General features: G+C 51.6%; 1 protein-coding gene across 5 annotated transcripts; it reads left to right on the forward strand.

Moving 5' to 3' along the window:
- Positions 1-267: 267 nt before the first annotated feature.
- APBB1 (amyloid beta precursor protein binding family B member 1) lies at positions 268-24,441 on the forward strand. Of its 5 annotated transcripts, none has more exons than XM_054439203.2 (14): positions 268-480; positions 8,529-9,263; positions 15,757-15,932; positions 16,035-16,091; positions 16,175-16,260; positions 16,371-16,434; positions 16,854-17,003; positions 17,370-17,497; positions 17,888-18,002; positions 18,146-18,230; positions 18,503-18,586; positions 23,353-23,468; positions 23,606-23,782; positions 23,864-24,441. In XM_054439203.2, exons 1-14 carry the CDS (start codon positions 465-467, stop codon positions 24,029-24,031), a joined length of 2,157 nt encoding a protein of 718 aa, XP_054295178.1. In that variant the 5' UTR covers positions 268-464; the 3' UTR covers positions 24,032-24,441. The 5 variants fall into 5 exon arrangements, with proteins under 5 accessions (XP_054295178.1, XP_063527270.1, XP_054295179.1 ...); XM_063671200.1 differs by having other exon boundaries at positions 314-480; positions 15,742-15,932; XM_054439204.2 differs by lacking the exon at positions 268-480 and adding an exon at positions 721-858.

A 24,441-nucleotide genomic window follows, 5' to 3' on the forward strand; every position in this document is an offset into this window, starting at 1 on the left:
CGGGGAGCAATGTATTCTTGACATTTTCCAGGCCTTGATGTCAGCTTTATGCTCAGCAGCAGAGGTATTTCAGTGTCAAGAAGCATCGGAGTTCCAGTCTAAATTCATCACTAACTGTGACTGCGGGCAAGTCGCTTTACCTGTCTTAATCTTAGCATCAGCCTCTGAAAAATGAGGATAATAATTCTGGTGATTTTACAGGGCTGATGTGAAGATTAATGCGCGTTAACGGTTTAATACAGAGCCCGGCACGGTGTAAGTGGTCAATAAATACGAGCTATTATTATCAGCAACGCTGTGTCCTCAGAGCCTCCCCACCAGGACGTCAGGGAGCGGTGCAGCAGGAGCGGAGCAGACTGCCTCCCCGGAATCCTTCCCGGCGCGGCCGCGGCGCCGCACCGCCGCCGCCATTCGGGCTCCAGCCCCGTCCGCGCGTCTCCCGGCGTGGGTGCGGGACCAGGGCCATGCGGGGTGCGCAGGGTGAGTCTGTGGAATAGTAGTGGAGGACGGCGCCGCGCTAGGCGGGGGTCCCAGGGAGTCGGCTGCAGGGATGTCTGCTGGGAGGGCTGGACCGCGGGGCTCACCGAGCTCCGAGGGTCTCCTGCAGGGTGAGGCCCCCTGCAGGGTGAGGCCCCCGAGAAGCTGCGGCAAGTGCCGCGCCCGCCGAGCTCGCTCCCGCGCCCGCCCCAAGATGGCGCCCCTCCCCCTCCCCTCGCGCGCGCCTCCGCCGCTCGGGGCGCGGCCCCGCGGCCCGCGCGCTCCTGGGCGGGGGATGTTGTGATGGAGAAGCCGCGGCGGAGCCCGAACCCCGCAGCCTGAGCCACCTCCGTCATCTGGGCCCGGGGCCTCGCCGCGCAGGTAGGAGCTGTTCCTGCCCCGGCCCAGCCCCGGTGGCTGCGTCCCGATCCCCAGCGGCCGGCGGACCCTGCAACCCCTACCCCGCGGCAGCCCGGGTCCCCCGGCCGGCCCCATCCCCCATCCCCGGGTCGCCCTTCCACCGCGCGCCTGCAGACCGTCCTCTCATACCCACCATCGCAGGGTCCACTCGGGCCCTCACACCGTCCCCTCCGCTGCCCTTTACCTTCTGCCCCTCGGGGTGACTAGGGGCGGGTATGGAGGACGCGAAGCGAGGGGCAGTGGGGGTTGGGGGAGGGGAGGCCCAGGTCGGGGAAGGGGACGTGGGGTGGGGTGGGCTGGCAGGCCGCGCCGATTCCAGCAGGGGTCCCAGGCCCTGGATCTGTCAAGCCGCATTCTGTTGCCCTCAGCGACCGAGGGGTGTGCCCTAGGGCGGCTGTGTCCCCAGCTCAGCCAGGAGGCCTAGCACTGGCAAGAACACTGATTAGGAGCAGTTTTTCCACTGCCAATTCCTAACCTGTTTTGTATCTGCCTGTGTATCTCTTGCATTCCGAGGCCCTCTAGCCATAGTCCCGGCTCTCTCCACCCTTCAAAGTCAACGCTTGCTGTCTTCATTTCCTTACTTCCCATTCATTCTTAAAATCACTCCACTCTGTGTCCCTGACACCCACTGAAACCGTCCAGGCCAAGGTCACCGGAGACCTCCTTGTGGAGAACTCCAGTGGACACTGTTATCTCCTTTACCTTTGAGTAGTATTCGGTGGGGTATGTCAACTCACTCTCCTTGAAGCATTTTCCTGCTTTCTGCCCTACAGCATTGTCTGCTCTTCTCAATCTCATTTGCTTCCTCTCCTCCTCTCTTTAGATGCTGGTGAGGCTCTTGGCTCTGTCCCGAGCTGTCTTCTCTCATTCACTGTTCTTTCTCCCCAGATATTTTATTCACTCCCAAAGCTTCAAATTTCATATATATGCTAATGATTCCCAAATTTATATATCCAGCCCAGACGTCTTTGCTGAAATCCAGACTCATATATCCAGCTGCTCTCTTGACATCTCCTTGAAAGACAAACAGGAATTCCAAACCTATAGATTATAAGCTAAATTATCTTCTCTGGTTTTCTCTTTACCCTACTTCCAAACCTGTTCTTCCTTCAAATCTCAGAAATGGCTCTATGCCAATCTGGAGTCATGAGCAAGACTTGAGATTAACCCCTCTCTCACTCTCTGCATCTCATTTCACCAAGTTCTGTCACATCCACTGCCTAAATATTTCTCAAATCCATTCATTTCGCTCTTTCCTCACTGCCACCGAAGTTAATCTGGGCCACCACCTTTTTTTTTTCCTTGACTACTTTAATAGCATACCCTCTTGCCTACCTCCCTTTAACTGTTCTCAACACAGTACCCAGAGTGATCCTTTAAAAAATGCTTCCAATCACTTATTCATGCAATAAATATGATTTCAGCACCTAATATATGCCAGGCACTGTGTTATGTCCTGAAGATATAATTGTGAGCAAAAGAGACTGAGTCCTTGGAGCTGACAATCTAGGAGAAAAATCAAATAAGAATAACATTACAAGTGTAATATGTACCGTGAAGAAAAGCTGTATGGTGCCTTGAGAACGCACAAGAGCAGCAGCTAAACCAGTCTCGGGGATAGGGAGAGAGGGTCGAGGACAGCTTCTCTGAGAACGTGACGTTTGAACTAAAATATAGTGGATGAGTAGAAGTTAATTCAGCTTAGAGAGTAGGAGAAGAGGTCCCAGGAAGCATGGAAATCACATGCAAACAGCTTGTAGAAGGAAAACATGTCTTCGAGGAATCAGAAGAAGGCTACTGAGGCTGCAGAGCAGTGTGACCAAAGCCGGGGGCAGGGAGGAGGAAGGCAGGCGCCAGACTGAGCAGGAAATTTGGGCCATGTTAAGAATTTTGTCTTAAGGGCCAGGCATGATGGCTCACACCTGTAATCCCAGCACTTTAGGAGGCCAAGGCGGGCGGATCACCAGAGGTCAGGAGTTCAGGACCAGCCTGGCCAACATGGCGAAACCCCATCTCTACTAAAAGTACACAAAAATTAGCCGGGCATGGTGATGTGTGCCTGTAATCCCAGCTACTCAGGAGGCTGAGGCAGAAGAATCGCTTGAACCCGGGAGGCAGAGGTTGCAGTGAGCCGAGATCTTGCCACTGCACTGTAGCCTGGGTGACACAGCAGGACACCATCTCAAAAAAAAAAAAAAAAAAGGGAATTTTGTCTTAAGGTCTTTGTCCTTGATGGTAGTGGATGTGGAGAGTAGATGAAGTCCAGAAATTTTTCTCAGAGAGGAAATCATCAGTACCTAGAGATGGATTGAACATAGCAAATGCAGGAGAAGGACATGTCAAGATGTACCCCTACTTCAGATTCGCAGAATAGGATGGATTATATCATTCCATGAGCCGGGATCCTGAAGGAGGACCAGTTAGTGTGTGGGAGTGGGAAACACGAGTGGATCTATTAGCTTGAGACATCCAAGTGGAGATGTTGAGTAGAAAGTTGAATGTACTTGTCTGGAGCTCAGGTGAGGGGTCTGAAATGGAGATTTGAATTGGGAAATCATCAGTGTATAACTGAAGCTGTGGGCATTAATGAATACTTATACTGATTATAGGATGAGAAAGAGGAAAGGGCATGAGAATAAGCCATAAGAAACTCCAGCAGGTAATGGCTAATAGAGGAAGACGAGCCAGCAGAGGAGTCTAGGAACCCAGCAAACAGTAACAAGAAGTGTAAAAGATGAGATGAGATGAGGAGTGTGGAGATGAGAGTGTGGAGGCCACGGATAGAGGCTAGATGAGAGATTCATGGGGTCAGATGCTGCTGGGAGGATAACCAAGATGAGGACCGTGTCTGTTGGATTGAATGACACAGGGGTCATGTTGACCTTGGTAGGAGCTGTTACTGAGTCGTGCTGGGAGTGGAAGCAGGTTTGGAAAGGGTTGAGGAGTGAGTGGGAGGTGAGGAAGTGGCAACAGTGAGTGGGGACAACTCTCTCAGGAAGTTTGCCTGTATGGGGGAGGAAAGAGAGCAGTGAGTGGCTCTGGAGGAGCGTCAGGTCAAGTTGGGAGACAGTGGATCCTATTGAGAAGGAGAGGTTGATTATATAGAGGAGAAAATAGATAAACAGTGGTATAAAATTCCTGGAAAGGCATCATAGGAAGAATCCAAATCATAGGTGAAGCAGTTGGTTTTGGGAAGGAGAGAAAGGGATAGGTGCTGAAGTTTGGTTAGGTTTTTATGTTTGAGGATGTTCCCCAGTTGGATGGCTTCCCTTTCCTCTGTGAATTAGGAGGGGACATCAACCTCTGAGAGGGGTGGCCCATGGAGAGTTATGTCCTAGTCTCAGGCAGGCCTTTGCTGATGTCTTGGCTGTAGTAGGCCCCAGATTCCTGTAATGCCCTCCTCTTCCTCCTTCATGATATTCAGTCAACAAAGTAGGGAATGCTATGGGTGCCAGGCACTGTTCTAGATGTTGGCGTTACACTGCGTTGTAACACGTTGTTCAGTGACTGTTTCCCCCTGAACTGAGAACTCCTCCAGAGGAAGAACCATTTCTTTTGTATTCATCACTCTCCCCTGTGTCTAGCACAGTGCCTGGCATATGGGAAGCTGTCAGATTAGACAACTCCTGACTTTGAGCAAGACTCAACCCCAACCCCTGTAGTCTGATACCAGGATCTTCAGGCTTAGTGGCTACTTCTTTCACTTCCTGCCCCGAGGCCCCTGCCCAGCTCCCTGCCTTGAGTCAGAACCCATTTGGCTCTTTGCAAGCTTTGGTAACTCCAATGAGAGGGGAGAGATTAGGTTGTGTTCCTTCTTTAAAAAATTGGACTGAGGTCATCTTTTTGACCTCAAGCAGTGGGGTGTTGGTCACCACACCACCTCAGGCTAGATGCTCAGGCTTCAGCACATGAACAGTTTCACCATTCCTCCTCTAATACTTCCTGCCCTGGTAACCAGATTGGCGGGGCTGCCCTGAAGTCAACTTGGCTCTTCACTGTTTCAGCCTCACAGCACATGCACCCTTCTCAGATCATATCTCCTAGTGCCAAGGAGGTTGGTCTCTGCCTGACCTTTGAGAAACCCGGCTCTGTACACCACTGCTTCAGAGAAGGGTTTGCCATCCTTAAGTTCCTCTGAGCATGACGGAGTCATGGAGTCTTCCACTTCCTGACACCCATGGAGATGCCACTCTTGAACAGTGTCTGTGCCAAGATGTTGGTTTAAGCTACCTCCCTCACTCCCTTTTCCTAGATCTCAGCCCTCACCTCTCCAGGATTCCTGTCCCATCTTACTTCCCACTCAGGGACCCTTTGACATTCTCTGACACCCTCCCAAACACTCCCTTTGCTCCTCCCCAGCCCATTGGGCCACACAACCTTTCTTGGTATTAGATTATTCTAATAATTAGATTATTAGATTATTCCCAGCCAGTTCTGAGCTTCCTAGATCCTCCCACCCCCTGTGTCTGTCCCGTTCATCCGTCCTTTCCTTCTGCAACAGCCCAGTCTGTGTCGGCACACGGCGCACTCTCTTTGGTAATGGGAATGTGAAATTGAATAAGACACCGTCTCAGATATTCTGATAGAATGTGGTTCTGGGTGTTGTGAGACACGAAGGAGAGAATAGTCACTTGATGGTGGGGAGAGAACAGGAAAGAATGCTTAGGAGCTGTAACTGCTGAGGTTAGTTTTGAAATACAAGCAGAGGTTCTCACAAGGGGAGACAGAATTCCAGGCCGAGGGAGCAGTATAAACAAAGACCCAGGGCTTTAAGAGTGTGTGACATGTTCCAGAATCTGCCACACTTCATGTGGCTAGGGTATAAGGTATAAAGAAGGTGGGAGGTGGGGAGAGGTCTGACAGGTTATAGAGGCTGGCTCAAGAGGGTTCTTGGGTGTTCTGCTAACGAGTGCAGGCATTATCCTAAAGGCAGTGGTGAGCCCTCTAATTTTCTGAACTAGGGAGTGACACAATCTGGTTTCCATTTTTGGAAGATTACTGTGGTTCTGGGAGGAGGTAGAGCTGTCTATTTTTTTCTTCATTTATTCCAGTGGCCATGAGTTTTCTCATTGGCCAGGAGGAGTCACACTGAGCAGATCAACAGCTACACGTGAGGCAGACACATGCACAGAAACCTTTTTCATTTTACAGATGTATGGGCAGCATAGCACTAGTGTCTGAGGAACTAGAGACATAGAAAGGTGAGCTATGGGGCTGGGCGCAGTGGCTCAAGCCTGTAATCCCAGCACTTTGGGAGGCTGAGGTGGGTGGATCACCTGAGGTCAGGAGTTCGAGACCAGCCTGGCCAACATGGTGAAACTCTATCTCTACATCTCTACTAAAAAAAAAAAAAAAAAAAAAAAAAATACAAAAATCAGCTGGGTGTGGTGGTGGGCACCTATAATCCCAGCTACTCAGGAGGCTGCAGGAGGTTGCAGTGAGCCGAGATCGTGCCATTGCACTCCAGCCTGGGTGCACTGCACCTGGAGAGATGGGCAAGCCTTGCTCAGGCAGCTGCAACACCTGTGCTCAGTGCTGAGAACACAGAGGGAAGGGGGGTAGTGGGGAGTCAGGGAAAGAAAGAACTCCTTAGTAGAGGAACAGGGAGATAGGGAACTCTCAGATAAGACATCAAGGAGAAAGGTCTGTACGGTGGGAATTAGAAAGAGCGCAGTAGAGTGTTTGTTGGGACGGTCAGTGAGGGAGAATTGTCTGTTGGGGGAAGGGTCGGGTAGGAAGAGAGAATCAGTGAGGCCATCGAGGGAGGAGAGAGTAATGTGGTAGGGGCTGTTTGAAGGAGGGCTTGCATGGAGGGCTCAGGATGAGAGAGAAGTGGCAGTGGTTGGTCAGGGAGAAATAACTGAAATCGGGGGCTGGTGAGGGTCCAGGGAGAGAGCACTTTCTCGTGGGGGTCCGGGAAGGAGAGCAGCAGAGCAACTGGAAGGTCAGGGAGAGTGGGGAGGATGGAATGGGGCTGAGGGTGGGTCCCTGGGCGGCGGGCTGGAAGGATAGGTGAGACTCAGATGGTTGTGGAGAAGCTGACCCACGAAGGGCTGTGAGGAGGCAGAGGGAGGGGTCTGGAGGGGGAGCTGTCCTTGTGGAACAGGACGTCCTCTTACCTGAAAGGCAGGTGGAGTTTGTTTGGGGCACCATGAGGCATAGTAACGTAACCAAAGTGTTTTCTGACACTGGCAGAGGAGATGCCAAAGCGAAGCCTGGAGGAAATGGGGACTGATTCATACATTCATTCAACAAATATTAATGAAGTTCCTGCTCTGTGCCAGGACTACGCTAGGCACTAGGCATACTGTATTTAACCAAAAAGGCAAAATCCTCACCAACATGGAAATTATAAATTATAGTCATGAGGAGACAATCATTAGACAAAGTAAATAATAAATTGGCTTATCAGATGGTGACAGGCGCTGGGGAAGAGTTTAGGGATTGCTGAGGAGGGGCCGAGGTAGCCTGTGGTTTTAAAATGGGTGTTCAGGGAAGGCTTCACTGAGGCTGTGACATTTGGTCAAAGATCTGAAAGGCTGGGCCAGGTGCAGTGGCTCATGCCTGTAATCCCAGCACTTTGGGAGGCCAAAGTGGGCGGATCACGAGGTCTGGAGTCTGAGATCAGCCTGACCAACATGGTGAAAACCTGTCTCTACTAAAAATACAAAAATTAGCTGGGCGTGATGGTGGGCACCTGTAATCACAGCTACTCAGGAGGCTGAGGCAGGAGAATCACTTGAACCCAAGAGGCAGAGGTTGCAGTGAGCCAACTGGAGTGCCATTGCACTGCAGCCTGGGCAACAAGAGCAAGACTCCATCTCAAAAACAAACAAACAAAAAACCCCCAAAAAACAAAGATCTGAAAGGCTGAAGAGCCCAGGGGAAAGGCTCCCATAGTGATCCAGGACAGGGCATTATAAGGGGCTGGCAGAGGGACCGGTGCCCAAGGAGTCCCTTCATGGAAATTGTCACCAAGATGTAGCTTCATCTGGCGAGAGGAGCCATGAATTGCAGCCGAGCGCCCTCCCTCTATGACCCACCTCCAGTGCCATGCCCTGTAGGGCTGGTTTTGCAGCTTATTTGCTACTGTCCTCACAGTCCCTGGTATGGGGTAGGCTTGGGGACTGGTTGAGCTGAGTGATTTATGGGAATAAGAACACAGCCGGAGGAGCTTACAGTGATGGGGCTTGGGATGGAAGTGCGGCAGGAGAGGGGCAGTCAGTGATCAGTGTCCAAAACACACGAGCCAGTCCCACTCTAGCGGTGTTCCTGGCACAGTAATCCCCGGGTGGATGAGCTGGGGGGTGGGGAGGCACAGAGAGCCATTGTGTGGAGGCCCTGCTGGTGGGACTGAGGGCAGAGCAGGCGCCAGCTGTGCCATCCCAGAAAGCTCAGGGCAGGGGATATAGAGATGGGGTGGGCCTCAGACCTGGGCCTGGACTGTGATGGGGATGATAGTGCTGGGACAGAAGTTGAACCCAGTCATTCTCATAGGATAGAGAGCCATGGGTGCTAGCCTGCTTAGTGCAGGGAGATGAGGAGGCACAGGGCATAGCCCTGGGGCAGAAGCAGTGATGCTGCTGTTCTGGACCAGAGGCTCAACAGCATCTCCCCTCCCCACCCCACAGGAGCTGCCAAGGCCATGTCTGTTCCATCATCACTGAGCCAGTCGGCCATTAATGCCAACAGCCACGGAGGCCCTGCACTGAGCCTACCCCTGCCTCTGCACGCTGCCCACAACCAGCTGCTCAACGCCAAGCTGCAGGCCACAGCTGTGGGACCCAAGGACCTGCGCAGCGCCATGGGGGAGGGTGGTGGGCCTGAGCCAGGCCCCGCCAATGCCAAGTGGCTAAAAGAGGGCCAGAACCAGCTCCGGCGGGCCGCCACGGCCCACCGTGACCAGAATCGCAATGTGACCTTGACCTTGGCGGAGGAGGCCAGCCAGGAGCCTGAGATGGCACCCTTGGGCCCCAAAGGCCTGATACACCTGTACTCTGAGCTGGAGCTCTCAGCTCACAACGCGGCCAACCGAGGCCTACGAGGACCTGGCCTGATCATCAGCACTCAAGAGCAGGGGCCAGATGAGGGAGAGGAGAAGGCGGCAGGGGAGGCCGAGGAGGAGGAGGATGATGATGATGATGAAGAGGAGGAGGAGGACTTATCTTCTCCCCCAGGGCTGCCTGAGCCCCTGGAGAGTGTGGAGGCCCCTCCCAGGCCCCAAGCCCTTACAGATGGCCCCCGGGAACACAGCAAGAGTGCCAGCCTCCTGTTTGGCATGCGGAACAGTGCAGCCAGTGATGAGGACTCAAGCTGGGCTACCTTATCCCAGGGCAGCCCCTCCTATGGCTCCCCAGAGGACACAGGTACCTTGTGGAGCTTGACATGGGCATGTGGGAGGGTATGAGGGCAGAGGTTAGGACTCTCATACAGAGGCCAGTGCCAGCCTGATGTGAGCTGAGAGCCCATAACCTGAGGCCACAGCAGGCCATGTCCAGGCTTTTTCATTCAGAGAGTGCTTGGACATTCTGGTAGATCTGACCATCATGCATGCCCGGATGGGTGGATCTATTCATTATGCATGCCACCATGGTTGATAAGTGGACTAGTTTGTTTACTGGGCACTGACTAGGTAACTAGCCCTCTGCTCAGCATTTTCAGGCTTTATCCTTACAATAAAGCTGTGAGGTAAACACTATGATTATTCCCATATTACAGATAACCAAAAAGAGATCCAGAGAGGTTTAGGAGCTTTCTCGAGACCACAGACAGGCTGAGATTACAGTAGAGCTGAGATCTAAACCAGGTCTGAGTACAGGCCTGAGCTCTTGGCCCCGTGTTATGCTGCCGCCAATGCATAGAGCACAGTGCACTTAGGTGCACTTGGGACAGTTGGCCCCTTCATTTTTTTTTTTTGAGACAGAGTCTCGCTCTGTCGCCAGTCTGCCCGGTTTTAACAGGTCACGCCTGTTGGGAGCAGCCAGCAGCTTCCCACAGAGGTCTGTTTGGAAAGACTGGGAATGTTGTGTGCTTATAATCCACATGCTCCAGCACCATTGCAAGGATACAGTTTTGTCAGGAGTAGGATATTGACTCAAAGTTAGAAAAGAAAACCGTTTGGGTAGGGGGAGGAGAATAGATACTAGGATTCCAGGGCTTAATCATTAAATATGTCCATTTAAATAAGCTGAGTCTCCACATTTTCTAATGTCATGTAGAGAATACAGGAAAAGCTGAGGAACAAAGGGTGGAGATAATGGACTATAGTCACAATCAAAACCCTGGAGTTTTGTAGATGGAAGTCTAAGAAAGATTAGGAAAGACCCCCATCCTTACCAGGCAGCGGACACCATACCCATACCCCAAACTGTGCAATCTTTGTGGAGAACATGCAGTGCAGATGAGCCTGGGGCTGCACACCATCCCCTTTCGAAAAACTCATTCTGGACATTTTCAAACATATACAAAAATAGAGAGAAAAGAATAATGAGCCTGATTTACCCATGACCCAGTTTTACCAATTATCAATACATAACTAATCTTGCTACCTGCATGCTCTCTTCCATTCCTAGGCCCAGCGTAGGTTATTCTGAAGCAAATACTTTTATCTGTAAATGTTTACAGCTGGGTGCAGTGGCTCACACCTGTAATCCCAGCATTTTAGAAGGCTAAAATGGGTAGATTGCTTGAGCCCAAGAGTTCAAGACCAGCCTGAGCAACATGGCAAAACCCCGCCTCTATAAAAAATACAAAAAAATTAGCCAGGAGTGGTGGCATCAGCTACTGTGGTCTCAGCTACTCAGGTGACTGACCTGAGAGGATCATCCGAGCCCGAGAAAGTCGAGGCTACGGTGAGCCATGATTGAGCCACTGCATTCCAGCCTGGATGGCAGAGCAAGACGCTTTCTCAACAACAACAACAACAAAGTTTACTTTTGCATTTCTGAAAGATAAAACTCTTAAAAAAAAAAACCCACCACAATATCATTATTGTACCTACAAAAATGTAATAATAATTCCTTAATATCATTAAATATCCAGTTGATATATGTTTTTAAAAAGGCTGGATTGAGCCTGGGCGCAGTGGCTCACGCCTGTAATCCCAGCATTTTGGAAGGCTAAGGTGGGCGGATTGCTTGAGGCCAGGAGTTCAGAAACAGTCTGGTCAACATGTGAAACCCTGTCTCTACAAAAAATACAAAAATTGGCTGGGCATGGTGGCTTATACCTGTAATCTCAGCACTTTGGGAGGCCGAGGCAGGTGGATCATGTGAGGTCGGGAGTTCGAGATCAGCCTGGCCAACATGGTGAAACCTTGTCTCTACTAAAAATACAAAATTAGCTGGGCGTGGTTGCAAACGCCTGTAATCCCAGCTACTCGGGAGGTTGAGGCAGGAGAATCACTTGAACCCAGGAGGCAGAGGTTGTGGCAAGCTGAGATAGAGCCATTGTACTCCAGCCTGGGCAGTAAGAGCGAGACTCCTTCTCAAAAGAAAAAAAGTAGAGACAGTGTCTCACCATGTTACCCAGGCTGGTCTTGAACTCCTGTTCTCAAACAATCCTCCTACCTTGGCTTCCCAAAGCACTAGGCTTACAGGCGTGAGCCACCATGTCTGGCCTGATCTATCTCTTAAAGTTATGTTTGATCAAGTTCCCCTTCTATTTTTTTTGTTTGCAGTTTTGCTTTTGTTTTTTAACTGGAGAATCATGTTGTTTGTCCTGAGTTTTCTATGGTCTGGATTTTTCAGACTCTCTCCTGTGGTCATATTTACCATGCTCCTCTTCCCCTGGATTTCCTGTAAATTGGTAGTTAGTTCTAGAGCCTTGATCAGATTCAGATTTGAGCATTTTTGTGTTTTGCTTTTGCACGAATATTTTATAGGTGGTATTAAATACTTCTACCGAAGGCAAAGTCTGATTGCCTCTCTTTTTTGTGGTGTTAGTGGCCTTTGGCGGTCATTGCCTGAACTCCTTTTAAAAGGAACAGCCCCTCCTGCACTCCAGCTGATTATTTTTGGGATTGGGGTGAGGAAAAATATAGTCTCAATGCAGCCAGTTAAAGGGAAACTGAAAACTAGATATTGGTGTAAAATAGCCCAATTTCTAAACGTTAACAACAAATTCTATTTTTTAAAAAGCACTGTGCAGGCCACACACAATCTATCTGAGGCTTGCATCAGTCTGCAGGTTGTAGGTTGGAAGTTTGCAAGACTGGGGGTGTGAGTCAGTGACCAAATACAGGCCTAGTTGCTCAGTTGCCCCTGGGATGGTCACTGTGGGGGCTGCAACTCTGAACCACCTATGAAGCTTCTAGGAGTAGGGGGATAGTACTGCTGAAGAGCTGGGGCGGGTTTGCTGGGCAGTGACCTCAGCAAGGATGTTAGAGTGGCAAGAGGATTCTCAAGGATCATGCACTGGTGGAGACTTTGTGAATTGAGGATAGAGGCGGGGGCCAGCCCAGGAAAGGGGCCAAGTCACTGATTACTCTTTTACAACTGTGTTGCCATGACCATGACGGCTGCAGAGAAGGTTTGTGCTCCTGCAGAAATGAGGCTAGAATTGAGCAAAAATTATATTCTCCTTCCTATTGTAGGATATTCATAGAGCTATAGATTGAATGCATAAATGCATGAATTCATGAATTAAATGAATGATGAATGAATAAACTTTACTACCTGTATTGAATTCATACTCTGCTCCAGGCCTTATCCTAAATGCTGGAAATGTATACTATGGGGCAAAGATGTTCTTACCTCCTGGCCTTCACAGCCTGGTGAGGAGAGAAAGAAAGAAACAGGTGGTTATGATCAGTGCGATGAGCTCTCTGGGGCTGGGGAAGTACAGGAGGGGCCCCTGACCCTGCCTGTGAGAGTGGTGGGGGAGAGGGCAATGGGTCAGTTTTAAGAAGGGACCTGTATACTGATGTCTGAAAGAGAGGTAGGTGATAGCCAGGTGAAAATTGAGAGAAAGGGAGGTGGGCTGGGAGAGGACAAGGGGGCATGTCCCAAGCAAAGAGAGAGAAGGGAGTGGCCAGAGGTAAGGCTGAGAGGCAGACAGGGGTTCATGACAGCACATAAAACCTGGGGAGGAATTTGGACTTTATCCTGAGGGCAATGACAAAACAATTAAGAGGATTCCGTTGGAAAATTACTTGATTAGTTTAGCATCTCAGAAGAATCATTTGGGCTGTACTGTGCAGCTGAGATTGGAGGAGACCAGATAGGAAGAGAAAGACCAGTTATGATGTTTTTGCAATGATCCAGGTTAAAAAAAAAAAAAAGCTGGTAGCCTGGGCTATGTTAGTTATGTGGGGTGGAGAGAAGGGGAAAGCATTAAGTCAATCACTGATTCCTGAGCAAGTGAGTACACCTGGCTTCACCACTAAGGCATTTGTGGATGAATGAAGGAAGGAAGGAAGGAATGATATGTGAACATTTAATATATTTTATGTGTAAGTGTCTGCATGAATTGATGCAGGAGTGAAGGTGTGCGTTCTGGAATAAATGCATGTGTGTGAAAGCAAAGGGCTGGGTGGGCTGTGCTTGGAGGGAGATGTGCCAAGCTCCAGAAGGGCCTCCCATATGGCCAAGGGGGGAGAAACTGCCCTTCCAGGACAGATCGGAAGGATGAAGCTCTTTGAAGCAGGAAGGTACAGGCTGACAGGGATGGCAGATGGATTGGCGTGTGTGACTCAGTCAGGAGATGGTGAACTGGTCCCCAGATTCCAAAAGTATCCAGCCCTCATGAAGCAGGCTGTGGCTGTGGAGGGCACGGAGGCCCTAGGGTGGTGTTCCTGGAAGGTTTTAGCAGGAGAGTCCTGAGGCGATGTAGGGTCTCTGGGGAACAGCAGGTATTCCCTGAGCCTCAGCCAAGTTTCAGGTGCCTATTGAAAACCTTATTCCATAGAGTGTGAGTTAGGGGGAAGTGGGGGTGAGGAGAGGCGGTGATGGCTGCCTAGAAGGTGGATGGGCAACAGCCCCTCCTCTTTGGGTGTCTGTGGGCCCATGTCATTTGGAAGCTGAGGATGGTGAAGCACCCTGCCTGAATAACTCTCATCAGGTGTGCAGCCACCTTGGAGTAACCACGCCCACTCCCAGCCCCGCTGTGTCTGGTTGCCCAGCAGCCGGGGTCTTGGGACTGCCTGTCCCTTAGTACAGCCTCTTGGACCAGTCAGGATTCCTGGTTTCCCTGGTAACGGGAAGCACGTCAGCAGTCTGGGCGCTCCCAGCCGGTCCTGGTGCTGCGGTTGCCGAGGAGACGCTGCAGCCTAGCTGGGCCCTGGCAGGTGAGGGGTGTGGGGGGGTGCTGGGAAGCCCCAAGCCCAGCCTCAAGCTTGCTGGGGCTCAGGACCTCAAAGCCCACCCTTGGGTTCAAACTGCTGTGCAGGTCCTGGACAGGGGCGGGATCCCTGAAGGCCTTGAAACCACACCCTATTTATGCTGACAGCTATAGGCTCTGCAGGGCCCCAGGCAGCTGGGGTATTCCTGAGGGGCTGAGTCTCCTGGTATCCCTAAGACTGGGCTTGGCTTAGGCACTGAGGTAACCACTGGAGGGTGGGATGGAGATTCAGGATTGGGGGAGGGGAGCCAGGGTGAGGAAGAAGAGGTGTGAGCAGAAGGGGCTGGGGTCTCATGAACCTCCCTTTCTCCTCCCTTCCCCCTCCCTTCCCCACCCCCCAAGGAGATTCCCTAGCATGGTGGTCCTGGCCCCTCCCTAGCAAGCTCCAAGCGGGGGAGGATCTTGCCTGGCAGACGCTCTGCCCTGGTGAGAAGGGGGCGGGATGAGCTTTTCTCTGCAGCCCAGCACCAGGCTGTGAGCCCAGCTGGCTGGGCTGGAGGGGCTGTGAGGAGGGAGGGTGGAGGCAGGAGGGGCCGGGAATGAGCGCCATGTTCTCCCAGGACTTTTTCCTGGCCATCATCCTGCAGGACAGCAGCGCAGGTGAGGGGCAGCATGAGGTTGGGCATCATGTGGGGTGGGGCTGACAGGGAGAGAAGAGTTAGAGGACGCATGAGCGGGTTACAGGGATGGAGTGGTGTGGCTCTGCCGGCAGACAAGGGTGTATGACACAGATGCGAGGTATGTGTGTATGTGCATGACGTGTTTGCTTGCAACTGTATGCAGCAAGGGTCAGGAAGTGGGCGTCTGTGGTGTCTACACATTTGGCAGGGTTTGACGTATGCCGTGTGTCTGAGTGTGGGTCCGCCTGTGTGTGTGGTACCCACACATGTGTTAGGGGCCATTGTGGTGTGGTATCTGCACACCTGTGTGGCAGGGGCTCGTATGTTTAGCTGCATGCACACACGCCTCTGTGGTGTCTGCATAAGTGTATGGCTAAAGTTTGTGTGTGTTTGCCCCTGCACATACATGTGCACCTGTGTGTGATACCTGCCATCTGTGCTGGCATTTTCTGTGTTGCATACCGTGGTGTTTGTGGCTGCACAGGTGTGTGGTAGGGCTTGTATGTGTTATGTGTCTGTGTATACATGTATGTGTGCAGGAGCTAGAAAGTGTTCACCTTCGTGTTAACTGAGATAATAGATATGTATGAAAGGAGGTTCATTGGGGTCACCCAACCTTCATTGCTCCCTTCCTTCTTCCTTCCCTGCCTTCCTCCTTTCCGCAGTGTGGCCACATTAGCCACCAACAGGGCCCAGGAGGAGACCTGAGCCATGTCCCCAACTGGTGGCCCCACATGTGGTGACTCCAGACTATAGGCTCTAGGCAGAAGCAGGAACTGTGTTGTGGTATAGCTCTTTCTCCACCCCTTCTCAACCATGGGGTCTCAGAGGGGACCGGGCATAGGCACCGGCTGTCTGCTCTTTGGGTAGGCTGACCCTCACCAAGCCTCCCACCTGGCAGATTCCTTCTGGAACCCCAACGCCTTCGAGACGGATTCCGACCTGCCGGCTGGATGGATGAGGGTCCAGGACACCTCAGGGACCTATTACTGGCACATCCCAACAGGGACCACCCAGTGGGAACCCCCCGGCCGGGCCTCCCCCTCACAGGGGAGCAGCCCCCAAGAAGAGTCCCAGGTGAGGCTCACAGGCCTGTTGGTTTTGGGCCAGGGGTGGAGGGAGTGTGTGCTGCTGGAGTAGGATAGGACACTCGCTCACTACTCCCATCCCTCTTCCTAGCTCACCTGGACAGGTTTTGCTCATGGAGAAGGCTTTGAGGATGGAGAATTTTGGAAGGTGGGTAAGGGGACGTGCTTTACCACGGGATAGCTGGAGGAGGGGCATCATTTTGATCCTGATTCCTCAATCCCCTTCCCAAGGATGAACCCAGTGATGAGGCCCCAATGGAGCTGGGACTGAAGGAACCTGAGGAGGGGACATTGACCTTCCCAGCTCAGAGCCTCAGGTGAGCTGCCAGATGCAGTGGGCTGGCAGTGGGATGGATCTGTCTGGAAGGGGCCTTGGGACAGCTCCATTTATGGGAGCCCTGTGCCAAGTATTACCATCTGCCTTCAGCCCAGAGCCGTTGCCCCAAGAGGAGGAGAAGCTTCCCCCACGGAATACCAACCCAGGGATCAAGGTTTGTTCAAGACTGACACCCATTCTGAGTCTGGGGCCCTCTTATTTGTCGGACAGCCCCTAATGTTGTGCTCTGAGGGGTCTCAGCGCAGTTCCCCAGGTCCTGAGTTAGGAGTTCTTCCAGTCTCAGCACAGAGCCCTGTGTCTGAGCTGGAGGCACTTCATTTTTTAAATCAACCAGCCCAACAGCCAGGTTGGGGGCCCTTGTAGTCTTAGTTCAGGTGCTTTTTTGTACTAGCTGTGGTCTCATCTGACATCTCCCTCACCCTAACCACATCCCCCTCTCCCTAACCACATCCTGTTTGGGGAGCTTCTCCATCTTAGTTCGGAACACCCTGCCTCCTGCCACACTCTGTAGACAGGAACTCTCCAGTTTTGACTCAGATCCTCTACCTCCTGCCCCTCTTCTGTGTCTGGCAGTGTTTCGCCGTGCGCTCCCTAGGCTGGGTAGAGATGACCGAGGAGGAGCTGGCCCCTGGACGCAGCAGTGTGGCAGTCAACAATTGCATCCGTCAGCTCTCTTACCACAAAAACAACCTGCATGACCCCATGTCTGGGGGCTGGGGGGAAGTAAGGACCTGAGCCGGGGGTGGGGGGTGGTACTGTGAGAGTATGAAGGGAATTATGAGAGATGGGAGGTCTGACCTGCCCACAAGCAGGCTGGGAAAGGGGGATATTGGCCCATCCTAAGCGGCAGCCCTGTGGGATTGATGAGTGACCCCAGGCTAGGACCTTGGGAGATGGTAGCCTAACAACACTGGAGTCAATGTGAGAGATGACATGTGACCTCCACTAGAGTGAGGCCTGCAGGGCGGGTGGTCTGACACCAAAGCAGGGGCCCCAGAGCTGTGGCTAACATCCCTTGAGCTGCAGCGGTCAGAGATCAGCCACCATCCTGGCTGGAGTCCCACTGAGTGCCTGCTTCTGGTCCTGCAGGGAAAGGATCTGCTACTACAGCTGGAGGACGAGACGCTAAAGCTAGTGGAGCCACAGAGCCAGGCACTGCTGCACGCCCAACCCATCATCAGCATCCGCGTGTGGGGCGTCGGGCGGGACAGTGGAAGGTGGGAATAGGGCTTGGGATTCCAGGGTGGGAGTTCATCCAGCATCAGAGTCTTCCTCTCTAACTCTGTTATTTGCCTCTCTTGTGCTGCTGGATCCAGAGAGAGGTACTATGCCTGTTTTCCCCCTCCTACACCTGGACCAGATGCCTGGAAGCACCCAAGCTCCCCTCTTCTGCCCTGCCCCTTCCCACCCGCTATGCACCACCATTAGCCTCCACCTCAGCATGCTTGCCTGTCTACCCTCCCTCCAGAAGGCAGCACCTATGGGGGACCAGCTGTGGGCAGAAGCCCTGGAGGAGCTGTGACGGGCAGGGAGGACGTGGGTGGGGTGGGGACCAGGCTCGGCACTGGATGGTACTGGGAGACACTGAGGTGCCCCTCCCCCAACAGGGACTTTGCCTACGTAGCTCGTGATAAGCTGACCCAGATGCTCAAGTGCCACGTGTTTCGCTGTGAGGCACCTGCCAAGAACATCGCCACCAGCCTGCATGAGATCTGCTCTAAGGCACGGCCCCCTCCACTCCCTGGACTAGCTGCCACCTTTGCTCTAGGAGGGTGTGGGTGGGGTCACTGAATGGGGTGGGGGGCCCCAGGGCAATGAGGCTCTAATAGATTCTCCCTGGCTCCTCGCCTCCCTTCCTTCCTCAGATCATGGCCGAACGGCGTAATGCCCGCTGCTTGGTAAATGGACTCTCCCTGGACCACTCTAAACTTGTGGATGTCCCTTTCCAAGGTCAGTGTCAAAACCCCTCCAGGTCCAGCTCAGCTTTGTTGGCAAAGGTGGGTGACCCAAGGAAAGGCATGAGCTCCTGGACAGCGCTGATAGAAAAATGAACACATGAAGACTGAATACTCCAATACGTGGAGGGACTCCAGTTAAAGGGAGGCAGGGGATGAGAAGGAAGTAGGGCCTCGGCTGGGCAAGTGTCCAGCTTATGCCCTGCTGGTGGGGCTGGGGGTGAGCAAGGTCTGCCACCATGATCAACCTTCTCTTCTTTCCCATAGTGGAATTCCCAGCACCTAAGAATGAGTTGGTCCAGAAGTTCCAAGTCTATTACCTGGGGAATGTACCTGTTGCTAAACCTGTTGGTATGTGTGTCTTTCTATACCCAGGGGCTGCTACCTTGATCCTAAAACTCTGCCCCTACCCTCTGCCTTCCAATACTTCTTCTACCAGACCTTCCTCGTGCTTGGTGTCTCCCTACCCTGTAAAACGCATCCCACCTCCCTGTACTTCTGTCCTAGCTCTATTTCCTGTCCTGCCTATAGCAGCAGTCAGCACACCTTCGCTGAGCGTCAGCCACATGAGTGGTGCTGAACCAGGCACAAAGGGAGACCCCACTCCTTCATCCCATGGAAAAACTTTGGTGGGATTGGGAGGCAGATGTTAGATGACTGGAGACACCAGACAGCAGCCTGTAGCTGGGTTTAGTGTTACAGCACCAGCTGTGGGCTGGGAGCATCTGGAGAAGGAAACAGTGAGCATAATTGTCACATACTTTATTGTTGCAAAGAATTTTTTTTTTTTTTTAAGACAAGTCTCGCTCTGTCCCCCAGGCTGGAGTGCAGTGGCATGATCTTAGCTCACTGCAACCTCCGCCTCCCGGGTTCAAGCAATTCTCCTGCCTCAGCCTCCTGAATAGCTGGGATTACAGGCTCCTGCCACCACGCCTGGTTAATTTTTGTGTGTTTAGTGGAGACGGGGTTTCACTCTGTTGGCCAGGGCTGGTCTTGAACTCCTGACCTCAAGTGATCCACCTGCTTCGGCCTCTGAGAGTGCCGGGATTACAGGCGTGAGCCACCATGCCTGGCCTGATCTGGTTAATTCTTATATTTCAGTGCTTTCCTAGTATCTGCTATTTATTTGTTTATTCACTTAACAAATACCTTTGAAGCTTACCATGTGGCAGGCCCTGGACTAGGCACAGGGAGAACAGTGGCCACAGTCCCATTTTCATAGAGGTTGTAGAAGGTTATGGTAGAAAAAAACCAGAAATTAATAAAATAATCACACAAATAAATGTGTGAGTTATTCATTGAGAGAAAGTAGCGAGATATAACAAAGGAATTTCATCTAGTCTGAGGTTGTAAAAGACTTCCTTGTGAAAGTGACATTTGAACTGAAATCCAAAAAATGAATAGAAGTGAATGCGGTCAAGTGGAATGGAGGTGGAGGTGGGATGGGGGAAGATCAGGGTCTACAGTGGGAGGCACTTTGGCACTTCCAAGGTACTGAAAGAAGGCCAATGCAAGACGAGGCCGACAGCTGGGCAGTGGTCAGGCTGCCAGGTCAGGGACCTCAGGGGCTATGTTAATGATTTTTTCTTCATCCTAAGGGCAGCAAGGAGCTGTTGAAGTCTCCAAGAGTGCACTTGCCTTAATCAGATTTGAATTTTGAAAGCTCACTTTGGCTATTTCATGGAGGGGACTGTTAAGTGGGTGGAGGTGGATGTGAGCAGCTCAGTTAGGAGGCTCTTGCTGTAGTCCTGGCCAGTAATGAGATTATCTTGGGCAACAATGGAGCTGAAGAAGAGTGCGTGGATTCAAGAGCTGTTTAGACAGGTATAGTCAACAGGCCTCAGTGATTGGTTCGATGTGGGTGAGGGACAAGGATGACTCCTAAGTTCCTGGCTGTTGGACCTTCTGGATAGTGGATTATTTCTTTCAAGGTGGCAGATGCTTGAAGAGGCCAATTTGAGTGTGGAGATTGTGAGCTCACTTTTGGACATGCTGAGTTTGAGATGCCTTTGGGGAAACTGAGAGGCAAAGTCAGGTTGGCAGTTAGATTCACAGATCTGGAGCTGAGAGGAGAGGTCTGGGCTGGAGATAGAAGTTTTGGCATTATTGGGTTGTAGAGGTAATCAAAGCGATGCATGTAGAGTAGCTTGACCCTGGAAAGTGGGCATCCTGAAGTGAGAAGGGAAATGAAGCTAGTCGTAGCCTTGAGGCCCTCCAACATTCAATGGATGGGTAGAGGATGAAACTGCCAAGGATAGTGACAACAGGAGAGAGGCAGGAAGAAGAAAAGAGGCTACTTGAAGAAGAAGTGGTGGGGTATCATGTCAAAAGACACACAGGAAGAACTCAACAAATGTTTGATGAATGAAATAAAAAATGAATTAATGAATAAATGAGACTTGCTTCAGATTACATGGCCAGGAAAGCTAGACCTGGGAGTCGAACCCCGGTCATCTTTAATTCTCTGCACTTTCCCTTATACCGTGCTGACTTTCATGTCCAAAATCTTACATTGAAAGAGGGGACCCTTCTTAGAAAAGGTGGGGATTGAACTGAGGTTTTGAAAGAATGCTTGGATTTGCAGAGTGGAGTGGGTATTTCATTTGGATTCAATGGCACTGCCAAAGACTTGGAGCTGGAGGTGAGAAAAGCATGCTGACCCTTACGCCTTTGCTTTCCTCCTTCTTGTCCTCAACTTCTAAACCCTTGTTGGCTCTTCCAGTTGTTACCCTCATTCCCATATGTGCTTCTTTCCATCTACCACTTGACTCTGGTCCTCCCTATGCCAGATCAACTGCCTGTGACCCTTGACTGCTCCACTTGGACAAGTGGTCTCTAAACTTACTTCCTGCTTTATCTTGTGCTCCTTTTTAAACATTAGCCCCTCCAGAAGCTGCAATATTCATTCATTAATAATTCATTTATTTAACAAGTGGTAATGAATGCCTGATACATGTCAGGCACTATTCTAGCTTCTTGGCATGCATTAATCAACAAAACTGACAAAGATCCCTGCTTTTATTTAGCTGACATTCTAGCAAGGAGAGACAGACAATAAAATGAGTAAACCATGGAGTATGTTAGAAGGCAACAACTGATACAAAAAAAAAAAGAAGAAGAGAAAAGCACAGCAGGATAAGGGGGATTGCATGTGGGGCTGGAGGTCAAGGTCACAGTGTAGGTTTTAGTCCTGAGTTATCAAATCTGACAGCCTTTTTCCATACCGTGGTCCACTGCTTTCACTGCTTCCCTGCCAAACTTCCCAAGACTCTGAGGCCAGGCTCCATCTCCCACAGCCCCATCTATTCAGCAGTTTGACTATGATGTCCCTTTCACACACCTGAACTTTGAGATTTCCAATTGCCCTGGCCTAAATATCATAAACATCACACCCCTCTGCCTGGCTTTTGAAGCACTCTGCAGTCTGACCTGGCCCATCCACTTCTGTGACACCTGGTTTTACCAGTTTGGGTGCATTTGCCCTTGTTGCCTTGAGAGTGACTTGCTCATGCATCTGGAATTTCTTCAGCAGATAAGCCCTGTGTTAGAACTGGGGACAGAGGGATGAATTAAATTCCTTTTCTGTTCTTGAGATGGCCACAGCCCAGTGTGGAAAAAAGTTTTCCAGCAGTTACAAGATGTTATGGTAAGAGTTGTCTCAGAGTTGTCCTCTCCCTGCCCTGCAGCAGGCATGGCTTCCTAGACAGCACCTAGTTGGAGCCCTGAATGATGACAGTCTGGAGTTTCTCAGTCCAGCAGGGAAAGGGCACTCAAGACAGAGGCTTTTCCCTCAGTTGCAGTCTGTGTCCCTCAAGAGCATTTTCTTCTCTTGCTTTGTATTCCCCATCTGCTTTATAGGCCATTTGCCAAGATTAGTTGTTAATAATAATGGTACACAAATCATCTGAAGCTCAGGGAGCAGTAAAATATGAAGCTTGACAGCTCCGGTGAGGCCAGTTTTTGGAAGACTTGTACGCTTTTGGGAGCAGTTTGGCCTTGATCCAGCCAGAAGTCAGATGAGCAAGGCCAAGATGGGAGAAGACATGCAAGGAAGACATTTGTCCTCTGCCCACAAAGAGTCCACGTGGTCCACTCCTAGTGGGAGCTGAGAGGCACTAAAAGGGGCAGAGGGCCTGGGAGTGGATCACAGAGGCATGTGCCTTTTGCACTGGCGTTGTGCAGAGAGACAGTAGATCACACGGCCAGCTTATGAGTGTGGGGACTAGAACTGATGCCTTCGCCACAACATGTGCTTCTGCCTTGGTGCTCTGCTGAGTGCAAGCAAAAGTGGGATCCATGAGGGGAAATGTTTAACAGCAGTTTGAGGTGGAGGAGGCCATGTGTTATACGGGAAAGTTGATTGATCTAAAAGTCAGGAACCTTGGGTTCCTTGGCCCTTGAGCACATTATAGACATTCTCGAGTAGAACTAAGGTCTTGAAAGCCCTTCTAGTTCTGAAAACTAGTAATATAGAGAAGAGGTAGGAGAAAGGCATGCCTAAGAACCCAGGCTCTGGAATCAGACTGCCTGAGCTCAGGTCCCCATTCCTCGATGTGACCTAAGGCATATTACCTATCTCTTCCGTTTCCTTATTTGTAAAATGGAAATAAAGTAATCTATTGTGATGTTGTTGTGTGGGCACAAATGAGGTAATACACTGTAATGACTTAGCACAATGTGATACAGAGTAATCACTCCTCAGATAGATATCTTAAAAAATAATTGGGTCTTGGGAGAGGACTGGCCTGTAGGGGCTGATTTGGGAGTTATTGTGGTGTGAAGCAATGTGGTGTGATGAGCGCTGAGAGAGCACGATTTGGGGAAGTCGGAACTTTGAGAGGTCAGTCAGTTCAGAAGTGTGGAGGAATAGGCAGAGCCAGTGAAAATAACGAGCCTAGGATTCAAGGTTTTAAAAAGTAGGAAAATGTCCAGTTACTGAAGCCAGGGGAGGAGAGCCCCAGGGAAGGGATACTTGGACAGTATTGTCCAAGATGTAGGCTGGCAAAGTGGGGATGGGGCAAAGGCCCTGGGTTTGATTGGGTGGAACTAGAGGTCTAGGGTAGAGCTGGGGTATCCTCTGTCTACCCTCAGTGGTGTCTTGTGTCCATATGTTCTAGGGGTAGATGTGATTAATGGGGCCCTCGAGTCAGTCCTGTCCTCCAGCAGCCGTGAACAATGGACCCCAAGTCATGTCAGCGTGGCCCCTGCTACCCTCACCATCTTGCACCAGCAGGTAAAGAGCTGGGGTAGAAGTCGTGGCTGTGCCTTGCCATGGAGGGGAGACTGGGGGTGAGGGGAAGAGCTGCTAAGATGGATGTGAAACACAGTGTGGGGTTGGTGTTCCGTTTTAACTGAGTTCCCTCCATGCAGACAGAGGCAGTGCTGGGAGAGTGTCGGGTGCGTTTCCTCTCCTTCCTGGCCGTGGGCAGAGATGTCCACACCTTTGCATTCATCATGGCTGCCGGCCCAGCCTCCTTCTGCTGCCACATGTTCTGGTGCGAGCCCAATGCTGCCAGCCTCTCAGAGGCTGTGCAGGCTGCGTGCATGGTAAGCTGGTAGGGTGGTGTGGTGGTGGCGTGGTCCCACGTGAGGCAGGCTGGAGAGTGACTGCCCTGCTTGCCTCCGCAGCTTCGCTACCAGAAGTGTCTGGATGCCCGTTCCCAGGCCTCCACCTCCTGCCTCCCAGCACCCCCTGCTGAGTCTGTGGCACGGCGTGTAGGGTGGACAGTCCGCAGGGGTGTTCAGTCGCTGTGGGGCTCCCTGAAGCCCAAACGGCTGGGGGCCCATACCCCATGAAGAAGCCCCCACCTTCCCTCCACCTGCTTGTGTTGGGCCCCAGGGAACTAAAGGGTGTGGGTCAGGGAGGGGTTTAGAGGCTATTCCCAGGCCTCAGGCCTCCCAAATATGCCCCTCCCCAGGAGCTAGGGTTCCCTGCCTAGGAGCTGGGGAGGGAGAGATCTAATCCCTTCAAGGAAGTGATAACACTGGAGTGGTAACAAGAGGAGCAGGAAGCAAGGCCAGCCCTGGTTCTCCATCCCCATGTGTTTCAGGTGGAACAGGAGGAACTGGTCCAGGCCAGGCCTCATCCTCCTGGGACCCAGCAGGGGCAGAAGGAGGAAGGGACTGGTCCAGGCATGGGTCCCTTCCCCCTGCTCCATGGGCACCTCTGCTGTATTGATATCACTAATAAAGTCTGTCTGCACTGC

Source organism: Pongo pygmaeus, chromosome 9, assembly GCF_028885625.2.
Source record: "Pongo pygmaeus isolate AG05252 chromosome 9, NHGRI_mPonPyg2-v2.0_pri, whole genome shotgun sequence".
NCBI lineage: Eukaryota > Metazoa > Chordata > Mammalia > Primates > Hominidae > Pongo > Pongo pygmaeus.

What these genes read in the sequence shown, in the direction of transcription:
- APBB1 (XM_063671200.1), top strand. An exon ending in TGCATGAGATCTGCTCTAAG is followed by an intron (nt 18,003 to 18,145) that starts GCACGGCCCCCT and finishes TTCCTTCCTCAG; the next exon opens with ATCATGGCCGAACGGCGTAA. An exon ending in ACCTGTTGCTAAACCTGTTG is followed by an intron (nt 18,587 to 23,352) that starts GTATGTGTGTCT and finishes CATATGTTCTAG; the next exon opens with GGGTAGATGTGATTAATGGG.